Source organism: Camellia sinensis, chromosome 11, assembly GCF_055761805.1.
Source record: "Camellia sinensis isolate YWXY chromosome 11, ASM5576180v1, whole genome shotgun sequence".
Lineage (NCBI taxonomy): Eukaryota > Viridiplantae > Streptophyta > Magnoliopsida > Ericales > Theaceae > Camellia > Camellia sinensis.
The window spans coordinates 75,202,973-75,219,839 of NC_138971.1; the positions used below are offsets into that span (position 1 = coordinate 75,202,973).

At 37.7% G+C, this 16,867-nt stretch overlaps 2 protein-coding genes across 2 annotated transcripts; both read right to left on the bottom strand.

Moving 5' to 3' along the window:
- Positions 1 to 1,811: 1,811 nt before the first annotated feature.
- LOC145802410 (uncharacterized) lies at positions 1,812 to 15,096 on the bottom strand. Its single transcript, XM_082895121.1, has 4 exons — positions 15,051 to 15,096; positions 13,953 to 14,189; positions 9,343 to 9,653; positions 1,812 to 2,135 (listed from the first exon to the last, which is right to left on the bottom strand). Exons 1-4 carry the CDS (start codon positions 15,094 to 15,096, stop codon positions 1,812 to 1,814), a joined length of 918 nt encoding a protein of 305 aa, XP_082751247.1.
- Positions 15,097 to 15,162: 66 nt separating this feature from the next.
- Positions 15,163 to 15,771, bottom strand: LOC145802411 (uncharacterized). The gene has a single exon (XM_082895122.1). It carries the CDS (start codon positions 15,769 to 15,771, stop codon positions 15,163 to 15,165), a length of 609 nt encoding a protein of 202 aa, XP_082751248.1.
- Positions 15,772 to 16,867: the final 1,096 nt, after the last annotated feature.

Genomic DNA, 16,867 nt, shown 5'->3' on the forward strand with positions numbered 1-16,867 from the left:
ACTTATTAGATATTCAGAACAACTTTGGGTCCATCTTGTCAAATTTACAGAATAACCTTGGATCCATTTCAGATATACAAAACAACCTTAGGTTCATCACATACATTTGTATTTCATCAAACACATTTGCAGATATCATGTTAATCAGGTAGATGGAAACTCATTCATACTTGTAAAATCATAGATTCGGAAAAACTAACCATATTAGGACATTTAGAAAATAGAGTAAATAATAAAATATCTTTTTTAAGATATTACTCACAGTGATTCGGTTGCTGACATGTCCTTGCGGATGATCCTACACAATTCATAAACATATACACATTGAATCGCATTGTTCATTTGAATCATTCTCTAACTTATTCAATTCTCATAGACTTCATTCTAACTCTTTAATTCATTTAGGATGCTCAATTCATGCTTAATAATGTTCAGAAAGGAATGAGAATACATAAGTGATCAGAAATATGTCTTTTCAAAATATGCTAAAATAGAACACTTCGCTCGAGCGCAAGATTAGTCGCTCAAGCGAACCACATGGTTTGCAAAAGTACTGGACTGTCCGAATCTAGGCTTGACGATCGATCAAGCCAAGGTGCAAAATAAAAAGGCGATCACTTGAGCGGTAACTTAGTTGTTCGAGCCAACTACAAATGTCTGCAAAAATACTAGATGTAAAAGATGTGCGCTCGAGCGATAGTTTGTTCACTCAAGTGATTTGATCGAATTTTGGGTTTTCCAGTCGCTCAAGCGATGCGGTCGAATTCTGAGTTTTCCAGAACATAGTTGAACTTCAAAACATGTATTTTCAAATCAAAAGCTTGCATGGCTTATACACAACCTCCCAAACACTTAAAAACTCTTCTATAAACATGGATACAAAACCAACTCTCAAAACTCAAGGTCAAACTTCATGAATTCAAACTCAAATGATTATGCATGTAACATCTAACTCCAAATTCCTTTCCAAAGCTTACAAAACATAGAGATTAGCTTCAAAACAACTTAATTCTTGAGTGAATGTATGATATGATCCTCAATTCAAACATGGATAACAATATTATGCTCAAAATGATTAAAGTCAACAAAATTATTCATGCATATATGATCTAGCCCCAAATTCTTCATTTTTAGACCATTCTCTTGTGATTAATCTTATAACTTCTTGAATACACATTTGTTAACTTAAACTCATGAATTAAGGTTCAAAAGCTCACCTAAGCTCTTGAATCAAGCTTTCTCTAGCCAATTTTTGAGCTCTCCTTCACAATTCCACAATCTCCTAACCAATGTTCCAAGTTTTCTTGTTTTTCTCTCTCGAACTTGCTCTTTCTCTCTCTAAGATGAAATTTTAGAATTGTTGAGTGAATAATGAGCTAAATCAACACTTCCTTCATATTTATAGACTAGATTAACTTAATTAACTAACTAAGGATTAAGCTAAGTAATTAAAGCTTAGATTAATTAATCTGAGGCTTAATTTGATTGATTTAATCTAATTAATTTAATTCAAATCAAAATTTTAATTAAACTTCTTATTAGACTCTAAAAATTATGCCATTCATATTAAACTAATCAATTTCGATTTTTGACACCATTAAGACCTTTTCAGATTATAATAGAAATCATAACAAATTTTCCTACGGCTAACAGATATAAATTCAAAAATTATATTAAGCACATAATTAGCATTCAAATTCTCACTAAGCACTTGAATAACATTCAAAATCAATGATTAAAAGCATAATATGTAACGGGGTTGTCACAGTCTTTCCCCTTCAAGAAGTTTGGTCCTCCAAACTTGCGTTACCTTATGTCAAAAATAACTCCGGATACTTTTGCCCCATTTCATCTTCTTTCTCCCAAGTTGCTTCCGTACCATAATGTTTCTTCCATTCTATCTTAACCATGGAAACCGCTTTAGTTCTCAGTTGTTTCACTTGTCGATCGATGATTTGTATTGGCCTTTCTTCATATTCCATATTATCGTCGAGAGCTATCCGATGATAATCAATAACATGGAACGAATCTCGGAGGTAACCCCTCAACATCGATACGTGGAACACATTATGCACTAGTCCCATCCCTAGCAGTAGAGCAATTCCAAATGCAACTGGACCTAGCCTTTCCAAAATCTGAAATGGCCCAATATATCAGGGTGACAACTTGCCCTTATTACTGAATCTTGACAAGCCACTCATTGGAATCACACGAATGAACATATGATCACTGGCTTCATACTCAAGAGCCCTTCTTCTATGATCTACATAACTCTTTTGTTCACTTTGTGCAGTTTTAAGCCTTTGTTGAATGACTTTAATCTTTTTGGTGGTCGTTTGCACAATCTCGGGACCAAGCAAAACTCTATCTCCAACTTCTATCCAACAGATTGGAGATCTACATTTCCTGCCGTACAAGGCTTTATACGGTGCCATATCGATGCTATAATGAAAATTGTTGTTGTAAGTAAACGCTACCAACAGTAAGCAGGTTTCCTAACTCCCCTTGTCACGACTCGAACCCACCCCAAGAGGCTTAGGCCATGACCGGATAGTAATCCAAGATTACTTTCGGCCTCAAAGACAAACTGATAATAATGATGATATTGGGACGTTGCAGAAGCAATATACAAATATAAACATGTACATCGAGCAGTGCATACATGAAAGTCCGTATTAAATTTAAACTTCAACCTTCTCATAGATATAGACACATAGAATGTCAAAACATCTTAGCACACTTGTACAAAATTATCCATACACAACAAGTTCCAAAAATAAAAGAAAACAAAACGAAGTAACTTGATCCACGTGGTTGACATAACTTGCCTCCAATGAGTCCAAGATCGCCCCATCACGGAGGCACTTCCAAAATGGCTTGACTGAATGGTGGACTCCTGAGGTTGCTTTACACTTGACACTCCATTTGTTGACCTACACAAACATATATATATATATATACAAGGGACGGGGGAGAGCTAAAGCCCACTGAGTAATACTAGTATAAAGAGGTTAAATGAATGATTTCTATCATTGTACAAAATCATATCACAAGAATTCAAAGAAAAACATAAGTGAGCACTTGTTGTATCAAAGTTCACAAATCATATTTATATGTGGTACATCCAAATGTGTGACGAAGGGCTCGAAGGCATAACAAATGGACCATATAGGTCTAATAAAGGGACCATATAAGTCAAGCGAAGGCATCACCTAGGTCAACACCAGAGATCTCTAAGTAGATTTCGTTAATCTATCAACAATAACGCAAATAACACTCTTACCTCTAGGTGTTCGTGGTGGACCGACAATTAAGTTCATGGTTATAGGTTCCCACTTCCATTCGGGAATAAGAAGAGACTGAAACAAACCTGTTGGTTTCTAATGTTCAGCTTTCACTTGTTGCCATTGGAGGGAATTGTAGTCGGCAATTTCTTTTTTCATGTTTGGCCACTAGTACACTTGTTTCAATTCTTGGTACATTTGGTATTCTCCAGATGCATAGCAAACATTGACTGGTGAGCCTCTTCTAAAATTATTCTTTTCAATTCTATATCATTAGGAATACAAAGTCTTCCTTGGAATTTCAATAGTTGTTCTTTGATGAAGAATCTCGGTTTAGGCTTAGTTTCAAAATCATCGCACACTTTCTTCAGGAACTGATCTTTCCTTTGTTTTTGTTTAATTTCCTTAATAACGGCTGGCTGTGAGAACACTGTGGCCGAAATACTGTCCTGCCCATAATACACAACTTCTATCTCAAGTCTTTCTAGATCTTGCAAAAGCTCTTTTCAGTCAGTAAACAGACAAGTCGAGGGTCCCGTACTCTTTCTGCTCAATGCATCAACTATGGTATTACCTTTACCCGGATGGTAGTGAATCTACAGGTCAAAATCTTTAATCAGTTCAAGCCAAAACCTTTGTCGCATATTTAGTTCTTTCTGTGTAAAGAAATACTTTAAACTTCTATGGTCTATATACACTTCACATTAGCCCCATACAAATAGTGGTAGCAAATTTTCAATGCAAATATAACGGCAGCAAGTTCTAAATCATGTGTTGGATAGTTCTTTTCATGTGGTTTTAGTTGTCGGGATGCATAAGCAATTACTTTGCCATTCTACATTAAAACACAACACAAATTTCTATGAGATGCATCACTAAAAATTAAAAACCCTTTAGTACCGAATGGTAAGGTAAGAATTGGAGCTGTAGTTAACCTCGTCTTCAGTTCTTGAAATGCGGATTCCCTCTGATCAGTCCACACGAATGGTTCTCCCTTTTAGGTCAATTGTGTCAATGGCACATCAATTTTAGAGAAGTCTCTAACAAATCTCTGGTAGTAACCTGCCAAACCCATAAAACTACGATTTTTGTTACATTAGTCGGAGTAGGCCAGTTAACAATTGCCTCAATTTTTTGTGGATCAACAGATATCCCTTCTCTATTAATAACATGCCCAAAAATGTAACCTAATTCAAGCAATTGTTTCTCAAGTAGTTGTTTACCCTTAGTGTTTGAAGAATTATTCTAAGGTTTGTTAGAATTATTCTAAGGTGTTGTTCATGTTCTTCCCCATTCTTTGAATAAATCAAAATGTTATCAATAAAAACTACAGCAAACTCATCCGTAAATGGTTTAAAGATTCGGTTCATCAAATCCATAAAAGCTGCATGTGCATTGGTAACTCCGAATGGCATAACTGAAAATTCATAGTGTCCATATATGGTTCGGAAGACAGTTTTCTATGTCTTTAGCCTTAACTTTCAATTTGTGGCATCCCCAATCTCAAGTCAATCTTTGAAAATACCTGAGCCCCCTGTAACTGATCAAGCAAATCATCAATCGAGGCAAAGGATATTTATATTTAATAATTACCTTGTTTAGTTGTCGATAATCAATACACAAATGAAGTGTCCCATCTTTCTTCTTCACAAACAACACAGGTGCACCCAACGGTGATATGCTTGGTCGAATGAACCCTTTATCAAGTAATGCTTGCAATTGCACTTTTAGTTCTTTCATTTCAATAGTTGACATTCGATACCGAGTTTTGGATATGGGTTGAGTAATAAGCATCACATCAATCACAAATTCAATTTATCTATCAACTAATTGTCCTGGCAACTCTTCCAGAAACACATCAGAAAAGTCTTTCACAATTGGAATATCAAAAATACCCTTGACAACTAGTGTTAATCAATTTACGTGCTTTTATGAAACTAAGTATGGTGGGGGAACTACACCTCTCCCCTTAAAATAAATTTCATTCTGTCCTGAAAGTCGGAATATCATATGTTTAGATGTAAAATCAGTGGTTGCATAATATTTAGATAACCTGTTCATACCCAAGATAATGTCAAAATGAGTCATATCTAAGGGCAACAAATCAACATATAATGTGGCCTTCTCAAGCAAGATTTCACACGCAGGGTAAACAGTTGAACATAGCATAGATCTCCCTAACGGTGATGATACACATAGTATATATTTGTCACGACCCAAACCCGCCCCTATGGGTTTAGCATCGTAACCTGCAAGTAATTCGTGATTACCAAAGGCCTGTTTAACAATAATACAATACAAAGGGGCTGGCGGAAGCCAATCAATAGTAATATACATTGTCCAATGAGCTGTGAAGATCTGAACGGAAAAACTTTCATGCACATGGCCATAATCATATGTCACTTAAAAGAAAAGTGCAAATATATAATAGGGACATATTCCCAGCATCAAAAAGAAAACTGTACAATCGATAGTCTTAGACGTCCATTACATTAGCAAAGACCAAAAAGGATAAATTTGAATCACCCCAAAAACAGCCTTAACTTGTGCAGGTTCGGACCTCGATGTGAGGCACAAAGGCTGACTTGACAAAACAAAAGCTTGGGCCGGCGCCTTTAGCTTTGGTCCGGTGCTTGGCCACCTATATAGATATATAAACTGTGAGCCATAGCCCAGTGAATAACAAATGTGTAAAGCGGTTAAGAATGATGTCCTTCAAGCTTTAAAACGATCAATTAGTATTAGAACGTTTTCGATCAATATCTTTTGTCAATCAATCATTCGATTCAATCAATGCGATCCATCATATTCTTTTTGGTCATACGTGGTACATCCAATAGCAACAATACACTAGGTCTTAAAGACCGAACAATCAATTGATGGCCATCATACAATAACAATAGTTCCAAGATTTGGAACTGACAGAGATCTCTATAACAATAGCGATGTCAATAACAATAACAATAACAATATGCTGCGGATGCCAGGAATACAATTCAAAAGAGGATCATCATTCGATCGATAAAAGTAGTCGTTCAGAAACAATATAATTTATCATTCAGAAGATAATACACTTTGAACATATCTTTACAACATTGTTACTCAAAGATAACGGGGCTGTAAACAGGCTATTCAGCTTCCTTGAGGCGCGTACCCTACACAGTTACAGAACGAACGTATACTAGATTACACATCGGGAATTGGTAACTTGTTCTGTCTACTTGTGTTGGTGTGGTTTTAATTCATTAACCTCATTATGATGTCTTAAACATGGCCCAGGAATTCCTAGGATGAAATGAGGATGCAAAAATGCACTTGCCAATGCTTTTCAAAATTTGCTGAAAACAGGGGTCTCGCTCAAGCGTAGCTTCCTTCGCTTAAGCAAGCATACCGAATGTGAGTGGTCACTCGAGCGTAGACTCCTTCGCTCGAGCGGTCTGCAAAAAATGTGAAAAGTTCTAGTTGCATGAAATCTTCGCCCGACGCTCGCTCGAGCGTAAGACACAATTCTTCGCTCGAGCGCAACTCTCATCACTCAAGCGTGCTTCTAGACGCACCAACACCTACGAGCATGCAATTTACGCTCGAGCCAACCTTTTGTCGCTCGAGCGAAAGTATGAAAATGAAGGTGGTCGCTCGAGCGTGCAATGCTTCGCTCGAGTGTGGAAGCAAAATTCTGGGTTTTCCAGATTTGCTCCCAAAGTTCAAACCATGGGTTTAACACCTCCAAACACATCCTTTTGGGCCAAAATTCTAGAAAACACTTAGAAAGTTATAAAATATCATGGTTTAAAAAATCAAATCATCAAAATCCAAGCCCTAAAGTATGCCAATTGTGCAAAAACCCAACTTAAACTTTATGAACATTGCAAGAACATAACATGCAAGAATTCTCTTGAACTTCATTACTTCGAAACATAATCAAACTTGGCAAATTGATAGAAAACATGATGATCTCCTATAATTAAGCTCAATCTAGGACATGCATGAGAAAATCTCATGAACACAACTTCAAAACTCCATGATATGGACATGCATGCATGAATTGATTCTCAAATCTACTCTTTAGGCTATTTCTTGATTTTAGCCTCTAATTTCCATGAACCCATGCATTAAAAAACTTTAATTCACAATTAAAAGGGCAAATTCCTACCTTAAGTCTTGAATTCCCAAGTGTGGAAGCCTAATCTTCCAAGTCCTCTTCAATTTCCTCTAAATTTCAAGCAATTGCCTAGTTGAGTTCAATTTCCTTCCTACTCTCTCTCTCTCTCTCTCTCTCTCTCTCTCTCTCTCTCTCTCTCTCTCTCACGTTTTGTGCAAGAAGGTGGAAAATGGATGGTGTCAAACATGTATAAGGTGAAAAAAAGAAATGGTCTTGTAAAACCCCACTTAATGGCAAACATGTAAATAACTTAAGCTAAATTAATTAGCATTTTCTAATTTAATTACTCTAAATTGAACTTCAATTAAACCTACCACAAATTTCTGTAATTCCTAATTAGCATATAATACAAGTCAATTTCTGAATTGGTTGCTGATAAGGCTTTCAATTTGCAAATTAAAATCAAAACATGAACAGATCTTTCCATATCTAACAGATAAGAATGCATTTAAAGTAACACACTCACATAATTAATCTAGGATTTCATCTTAATCATTTACTTAGTATTCTTAATCATGAATTAGCGTTAACCATGAATCGGGGTTGTCACAGTCTTCCTTCTTTTAAAAGAGTTTGGTCCTCCAAACTCAAATTACCTTCATTTTGGAAGAACACCGGATTCAGAGGAAATATCTCAGGATATTTTTTCATCATGTTGTCTTCTCTTTCCCAAGTTGCGTAAACGCCACCATGGTTTTGCCAATCCATTTTCACTAACGAGATTTCTTTATTTCTTACCTTCCTGATTCGTCGATTTACAATCTGAATAGGTTGTTCTTCATAAGTGTAGTCATCACTCAACACCACATGGGTAGGTTCAATAACATGAAAAGGATCCCGTAGATAGTCCCGCAACATCGAGACATGAAAAACATCATGCATGTGTTCCATTTCGGGAGGGATTGCTACTTGACACGTCACTGGATTGATCTTTTCAATAATTTCTGACGGCCCAACATACCTCGGTGCTAGCTTACCTTTGGTTCCAAAGCGAGTCTGTCCTTTCATTAGTGTTACTTTAATAAAAACATGATCGCCTACTTCATATTCCTTGTCTCGTCTTCGTACATCTGCATAGCTTTTCTGTTGACTCTGTGCAGTTTTCAATCTTTGTTGAATTAATTTCACTTTTTCTGTGATTTCATGCACAATTTCAGGCCCAAGTAAAGGCCCGTCTCCAACTTCTGCCCAACAAATAGGAGACTGACATTTTCTGCCATATAAAGCCTCGAAAGGCGCCATACCAATACTCGAATGAAAACTGTTGCTGTTGGCAAATTCAGCTAAAGGCAAATGACTTTCCCAATTCCCTTGGAAATCAAGTACACACATATGTAGTAAGTCCTCCAGAGTTTGGATTGTTCTTTCTGATTGGCCATCTGTCTGAGGATGGTATGCAATACTCAATCTCAATTCGGTACCCAATGCCATTTGCAGACTCAGCCAAAATCTTGATGTGAACTTCGAGTCCCTATCAGAAACAATGGACACAAGCACTCCATGTAATCTAACAATCTCATTAATATAAATTGTAGCCAACTTATCCGCATTATAAATTGTTTTGACAGGTAAGAAATAAGCAGACTTAGTCAATCGATCAACAATAACCCAAATTGAATCCATACCTCTACTGGAGTAAGGCAATCCAACAATCAAATCCATAGTGATATGCTCCCACTTCCACTTCGGTATTGGCAAGGGTTGAAGCAAACCCGCAGGTCGTTGATGTTCGGCTTTGACTTGTTGGCATTGTAAGCATTTTGACACAAATTCAGCAATTTCTTCTTCATTCTCGGCCACCAGAAATTTAGCTTCAGATCTTGGTACATTTTTTGTATTCCCCGGATGAATAGAAAGTTTTGAACTGTGAGCTTCTTGCAAAACTCGCTTGTTTACCTTAACATCATTTGGTACGCACAATCTACCCTGAAATTTCAGCACATTATGTTCAAAAACAAATCCCGGCCTCGGTTTAGATTCCCGTTCATCAATAATCTTCTTCAAAAAGTCATCTTGTTGTTGTTTCTCTTCAATTTCCTCAATAAGTGCCGGCTGGGGAGAAATAACAGCTAATGTCTCACCTTGTTCTCGCACAACAATTTCAACCTCAAATTTCTCAAGATCATGTAGCAATTCTCTTTGCCCGGTAAGTAAGCATGCCAAATTCCCAATTGATTTCCTACTGAGTGCATCAGCAACCGTGTTAGCTTTCCCCGAATGATACAAGATTTGTAAGTCATAGTCTTTTATTAATTCTAGCCATCTCCTCTGTCTCATATTCAACTCTTTCTGTGTAAAGAAATATTTTAAACTCTTGTGATCTGTGTACACCTCACATGTTGCCCCATATAAGTAGTGGCGCCAAATTTTTAGTGCAAATACTACTGCGGCAAGTTCCAAGTCATGAGTTGGACAATTCTTTTCATGTGGCCTCAGTTGTTGGGAAGCATATGCAATAACTTTACCATTCTGCATTAACACACATCCCAAACCCTCATAAGAAGCATCACTAAAAATAGTAAATCCATCTGTACCTGAGGGTAAGGTGAGAATCTGTAATGCCCCCAAAGTGCGTATAGAAAGTTATCCTTATTTAATTAGGGGTTAATGTGCTTGCCATTGGAATTGAAGAATTATCCGTTGGATTATGCCTTTGAAACTAGATTGGTGACCTTTACCAAATAACCTGAGAATTTTCCCTCTGCTCGAGCAGAATAGTTGGCGCTCGAGCGTAATTTTGGGGTTCCCAGCAAATTTTGCAGGCGGCCTGAGATTCTGCGAGTTGTGATTTCCCGCTCGAGCGGGGGATTAGACGCTCGAGCGAACTACCTTGTTGGTCTGCACGCTCGAGCGCAAGGTTGGGCGCTCGAGCGGGTCTCCTGGTTAAGTTTAAATTTCTGAGGCACGTAGGTTCGTTTTTGGACATTTTTATTAGTGTATTTAGAACCTCCTTATCTTATTTTGGAGTATTGATTGAGATGATAATATGATGGTAAAGTAAGATTGGATCAAAAACTTTAATTTGAATAATTCGTTTACGACCAACCGTCACTCTTTTGCCCTTTTCTTGTTCCACACTTGGAATTTGGATGTGAGGTTAGAACCATTGGAAAGCTTATTTTCGGGGCTTCAATTTGGACACAAGAACGACCTAAAACGGAGTCCGGACGGGGAGTTATACCTGTTTGAAGTTTTGAAATCCGTGCTGGGAGCAGGCCCGCTCGAGCGGGAATTGGGACGCTCGAGCGGGAATAGCGGGTTTTTCGGGACAACAGCTTTAAAAATGGGATTTTGGATCATTTCTCATATTTTTCTTCTTCCCTCTTCCTTCCTCTTTGCCTAAGTCCGAAACCCTAGCCCCAAATCCTTGAATCCCTTTACTTTGCTCACGATCCACCATGGTTTTTGGCATCAAGGATAGAGAACAAGGGAGGATCGATGATTTTACCCGATTAGAACTTGGATTTGTGAAGGCTTCTTCTCAAGCTCACTTCTTTGCTTGATTATTGAGGTAAGGGTTTGAATACTCTTCATTTGAAGATGTTGGGAGTTAATTAATGGGTTAAAATGGTGAATTATGAGTCCTAGGTGTATAATCAATGGAAAAGTTGGAATAAAAAGTGTTGGGTTAATAAGTTTGATTATTTCTTGAAATCTCCATATTTTCTTGAAACCCTAGGTTGATTAAAGATGATAACTAAAGATTTAACCCAAATCGAAAGTAGAATAATGAAATTGAGGTATTGAATCATGTATATACAAATTTAATTGGAATTTGGTGATACTTGGAAATTATGTTTAAAATTGCGAATGAACTTTGTTGTGAGCACGGTGAATCATGTCTTAATGAGAAAGGAGATTAGGGGGGAAGGGTTTGTTGACGATGTGGATGATGTAAACTTGGCTATGGAATATTGAATTGAGTCTTAGCAAATTAATTTGAATTATGTGGAATTATAATTGGTAGTATTGAGTTAAATAATGTTAAATAGTGTGGATTATCTTGGATAGTAATAATTATGTGGGGTTATGTCGAATTGTGTTAAATGTTGTTGAATCGAATTGTGTAGGGTTATCTGCAGGGACGGACCTAGCATCTAAACACTGTGAGTAGTAGTACGCTTTACCACCTCTAATGCTTGCCATTAGTATTCTGTTAATTTTGTTACTTATGTATGTAAACGATTCAAGGAAGATAAATGTTATATGTATATAAATGATTCAAGGAAGATAAATGTTATATGTATGTAAATGATTCAAGGAAGATAAATGTTATATGTATATAAATGGTTCAAGGAAGATAAATGTTATATGTTTATGTAAATGATTCAAGGAAGATAAATGTTATATGTATCTAAATGATTCAAGGAAGATAAATGTTATATGTATATAAATGGTTCAAGGAAGATAAATGTTATATGTTTATGTAAATGATTCAAGGAAGGTACATAAGTAAGAGAAAGAATGAAACAACCCTCCTATGATTCTGGAATTCTGTAAGACTCTGAAATAAGTTTGCTATGATAATGTTGGGCTAAATGCCAACAAGTTTAATGCCAATACATGTAAGAGTTAAAGGCCAACAAGGCTAAATAATCAAGAAATGCTCTAGTTATGATATGTTACGTTTGAATTAATGAATTCATGATATCCTTAGTACATGGCCCTTACCCGGGGGTACTAATACCGTGGTTTAAATAAATAAGTTACAAGTGTATGTATGTTACAAGTTCAAGTGTAATACAAGTATAAGCATGTTACAAGTTCACGTATGTTATAAATTTAAGTATGTGTTTCAGGTATGTTTCAAGTATATGTTACAAGGGCTTAAATGCCAATATGTTTACAAGGGCTTTATGCCATTTTCAAGGGTTTTAATGCCAATATGTTTACAAGGGCTTTATGCCATTTTCAAGGGTTTTAATGCCAATATGTTTACAAGGGCTTTATGCCATTTTCAAGGGCTTTAATGCCAATATGTTTACAAGGGCTTTATGCCATTTTCAAGGGCTTTAATGCCAATATGTTTACAAGGGCTTCATGCCATTTTCAAGGGCTTATGCCACTTTCAAGGGCTTCAATGCCAACAAGTTACAAGGGCCTCGTGCCACAAGTTACAAGGGCCTCGTGCCACACGTTTCAAGGGCCTCGTGCCACCATGTTTCAAAGGCTTTATAGCCATTGTGTTTATGTTGCAGGATTAGGCCTAAGGCCATATGAAATGAAAACAGGAACAGATTAACTACATGAACTTCGCATTTATTTATGCATTGTTATGTACTATGTTTAAATTGTGCATTTATGTATCATACTATTCACTGAGCCCGGCTCACCCTCTGTTATGTCTGTTTCTGTAGGTCACCAATCAGGCAGTCAGTCCTAGCCAAGACGTTGCTTTCTTTTTGTCAACCCCCATATGTCCAGGCACCGTTTAAGTCATTTAATTTCTTAAGTTGTCAAGATGTTGGTTTGCTTATGAGTGTCCATCTAAAGTGGTTGTATATACCTTTCATGTTTGTTTTTGTATACGCCCGACTTTAGGGCTGGAACTGTAAATGCGTATGTACATACTCTGGGATATAGTTGAGACTTTATTTATCCGGTATAATGCATGTGATGAATGAGATCCTGGCATGTAGGAGTAGCTCAATGGAGTTTAATTGTTCATTATTATTTATCTATTTATTTTTGTGCTTCCGATAAGGCCCCGTATGTTAAATTACCAGGTTACATGTCCGTCTCTAAAGAGGTCATGCCCAAACTTTTAGGGGCGGGTTTGGGGTGTGACAGAATCAGTGCAGTCACAAGTCGAGTCTTCAATTCTTGAAAAGCTGATTCTCTGTGGTCCGTCCAGTCAAATGGTACCCCTTTCTGTGTTAGCTGAGTCAACGGCAAAGCAATTTTGGAGAAATTTTTCACAAATCTTCTGTAATACCTGGGTAAACCCAAGAAACTCCGAACTTCAGTAACATTAGTCGATCTAGGCCAATTTACCACTGCTTCAATCTTTTGTGAATCAACTGAAATGCCATCTTTACTAATCACATGCCCCAAAAACATAACACTATCAAGCCAAAATTCACACTTTGTTAGTTTTGCATATAGTTTATGTTCTCTCAAGGTCTGTAAAGCAATTCTCAGATGATGTTCATGTTCCTCCTTACTCTTGGAATAAATCAAGATATCATCAATAAAAACAACCACAAATTCATCGAGGAACGGTTTGAAAATTCTGTTCATAAGGTCCATAAATGGAGCAGATGCATTAGTAACTCCAAAAGGCATAACAAGAAATTCATAATGTCCGTACCTCGTTCAGAAAACAGTCTTTTCAATGTCTTCAGCTTTGACTTTCAATTGGTGGTATCCAGATCTAAGGTCAATTTTGGAAAAGACTTGAGCACCTTGTAGTTGATCAAATAAGTCATCAATGGGAGGCAACGGGTACTTGTTTTTCACTATCACCTTGTTTAGTTCACAGTAGTCAATACAAAGCCTTAATGAACCATCCTTCTTTTTCACAAATAAAATTGGAGCGCCCCACGGTGATGTACTAGGCCTAATAAACTTCTTGTCCAATAGCTCCTGCAACCGAATTTTCAATTCTTTCAACTCAGTAGGTGCCATTCTCGGAGCTTTGGAAATTGGCTGTGTACCCGGCAACACCTCAATGGTGAACTCAATCTCCCTGTTAATCAAATCCCCTAGAAAATCATCTGGAAAGACATCTGGGAATTCTCTGACTATTGGAATACTGTCCACATTAGCTTTAACATTAGTAGGCACAATCAATATACAACATAAATACCTTTTACACCCCTTTTTAATCAATTTAAATGCTTTCATAGATGAAATCAAGTATAGGGGAGGTAGAACACCAACTCCGTTAAACACAAATTCAGGCAATCCAGGTGGACGAAAAATAACTTGCTTCGTTACACAACCAATGGAGGCATGATATTTTGTTAACCAATACATTCTCAAAATTACATCAAAATGATCAAGATTCAAAGGTAGCAAATCAACAAATCAAAGTACATCCTCAATAACAATCTCATATGCAGGATACACATAAGCACAATTCATAGATCCCCCGCGTGAATATACAACTAACCAATAGTTCATGGGTTCCAGTGGTCTATTTAATTTTCGTGAAAAAGCATGCAAGACAAACGAATGTGTAGACCCTGAATCAATCAGAATATAAGCACTTTGAGCACAAATTAAAAGTATACTTGACACAACTGTCTCGGTATTTTGCACATCTCCTGGTACAAGTACGAACACTCGGCCTTGCCTCAAAGGTTCTTTCCCGGTGGCTTTGGAATTAGGTTTTGGTGTAACAGTTGATGCTGCAGCACTTGCTACGAGTTTACTGAAATTCTGAGAAGCGAGAGAACAGTCTTTAACTATATGGCCCACCTTGCCACATTTGTAACATGCCCCAGAGATTCTATAACAAACCCCTCTATGTCTTTTGCCGCATTCTGAACAAGGCGGTATAGAGTTATTGCCTTGGCTAGAACTGGTTGTTGACCCTGTGTTTTGCTTTTTGTTGGATGAACTGTTCCAGCCCTTTTTAAAGTTAAAACTTTGTCTCTTACCCCGCCATTCGGTCGCCGGTGTCTTAGACTGTTTCAATGCTGCCATATTTGCCTCGGCTATAATGGCTTGGTCAAGGACATCCACATACTTAAGTAATTTCAAGACATTAATTCAGTCCAGGATTTCCACATTAAGTCCACCCTCAAACTTCCTAGCCTTTTTGTAGTCGGTATCCACCATGTGTGGTGCGTACCAGGTGAGCTCGGTGAACTTAGACTCATATTCAGCTATTGACATGGTGCCCTGCTGTAGTTGTTCAAATTCAGTCACCATACGGTCTTGGACACACTGGGAGAAATACTTTTCGTAGAAAGCTTCTTTAAACTGTGCCCAAGTCATAGCATTATTTGTATCACGAATAAGCATCCACCATCGTCTAGCCTCTTCTTGTAGGGTAAAAGTAGCCAATAACACTTTATGTGCCTCTGCACATGGAAACACTTCAAACAGTTTTTCAGTTTCTAGGACCCATGCGTCGGCCTTCAGTGGCTCAAGACCTCCATGAAATGTCAGTGGCTTCATTTTGTTAAACTTTTGTATCAAGGCAATCACATCATCATTGGCATTTAATTCTGGTTGTACCAGTTGTGGAGAAGGAGGTGGGGGCTGTTGGTTTTGTTGCTGTCTTAAAGTCTCAATCAATAATTCAACCATTCTCTCCAACCTAGCAATTCTTGTTTCGGACGATTCTGGTTCATCTGTATTTTTTGCATTCTCCATTTCACTATAGAAAACATGGTAATAATAAACATAGGAAAGATGGTTTCATATTCATGTATGTCAATTCATATGCACACATCATGTCCGTACATACTTATGTATGCTCATGAAATGCCCTATTACTTTTCTAGGACACCCTATAGCTCATTTGGACCCGTGTGTGCAGTATAACTCGTGCTCTGATACCATTCTGTCACGACCCAAACCCGCTGCTATGGGTTGAGCATCGTAACTGGCCAGTAATCCGTGATTACCAAAGGCCTGTTTAACAATAATACAATACAAAAGGGCTAGCGGAAACCAATCAATAGTAATATACATCGTCCAATGAGCTGTGAAGATCTGAACGGAAAAACTTTCATGCACGTGGCCATAATCATATATCACTTAAAAGAAAAGTGCAAATACATAATAGGGACATATTCCCAACATCAAAAAGAAAACTGTACAATTGATAGTCTTAGACGTCCATTACATTAGCAAAGAACAAAAAGGATAAATCTAAATCACCCCAAAAATAGCCTTAACTCGTGCAAGTTCGGGACCTCGATGTGAGGCACAAAGATTGGCTTGACAAAACAAAAGCTTAGGTCGGTGCCTTTAGCTTTGGTCCAGTGCTTGGTCACCTACATATATATATAAACTGTGAGCCATAGCATAGTGAATAACAAATGTGTAAAGAGGTTAAGAATGATGTTGTAGACACCCCATTTTTGACCGACTTTAAGACTCAAATGTCATAGATTGAGCGCTCGGTGATAGTGCATGTTGTGCTCGTTTCGAGTTTCCAGAGTTTTGGCTGAGAGCCTTGCCTCCGGGCCTCTGAACTCTTTGTGCTTTGGCTCGGTTTGTCAACCGAACCTTGTTTTCTCTTCCCTAGAGGGAGGGAGAGGTCTTGTAGACCATCCTTTGTGGTCGTAGACCACTTTTCCTGCTTGGAGATTAGTTTTCGATTTTCAGAGCCTTCGGTCGCGCGCCTTGTCTGGGGACCGCTTAACGTTCTCCGTTTGGCTTGGTTTTCGAACCACACCCTGTTGCCTTGGCCTAGAGGGCCACTGCAGTCTGGGAGACCACTTTTGTAATTGTAGACCACTTT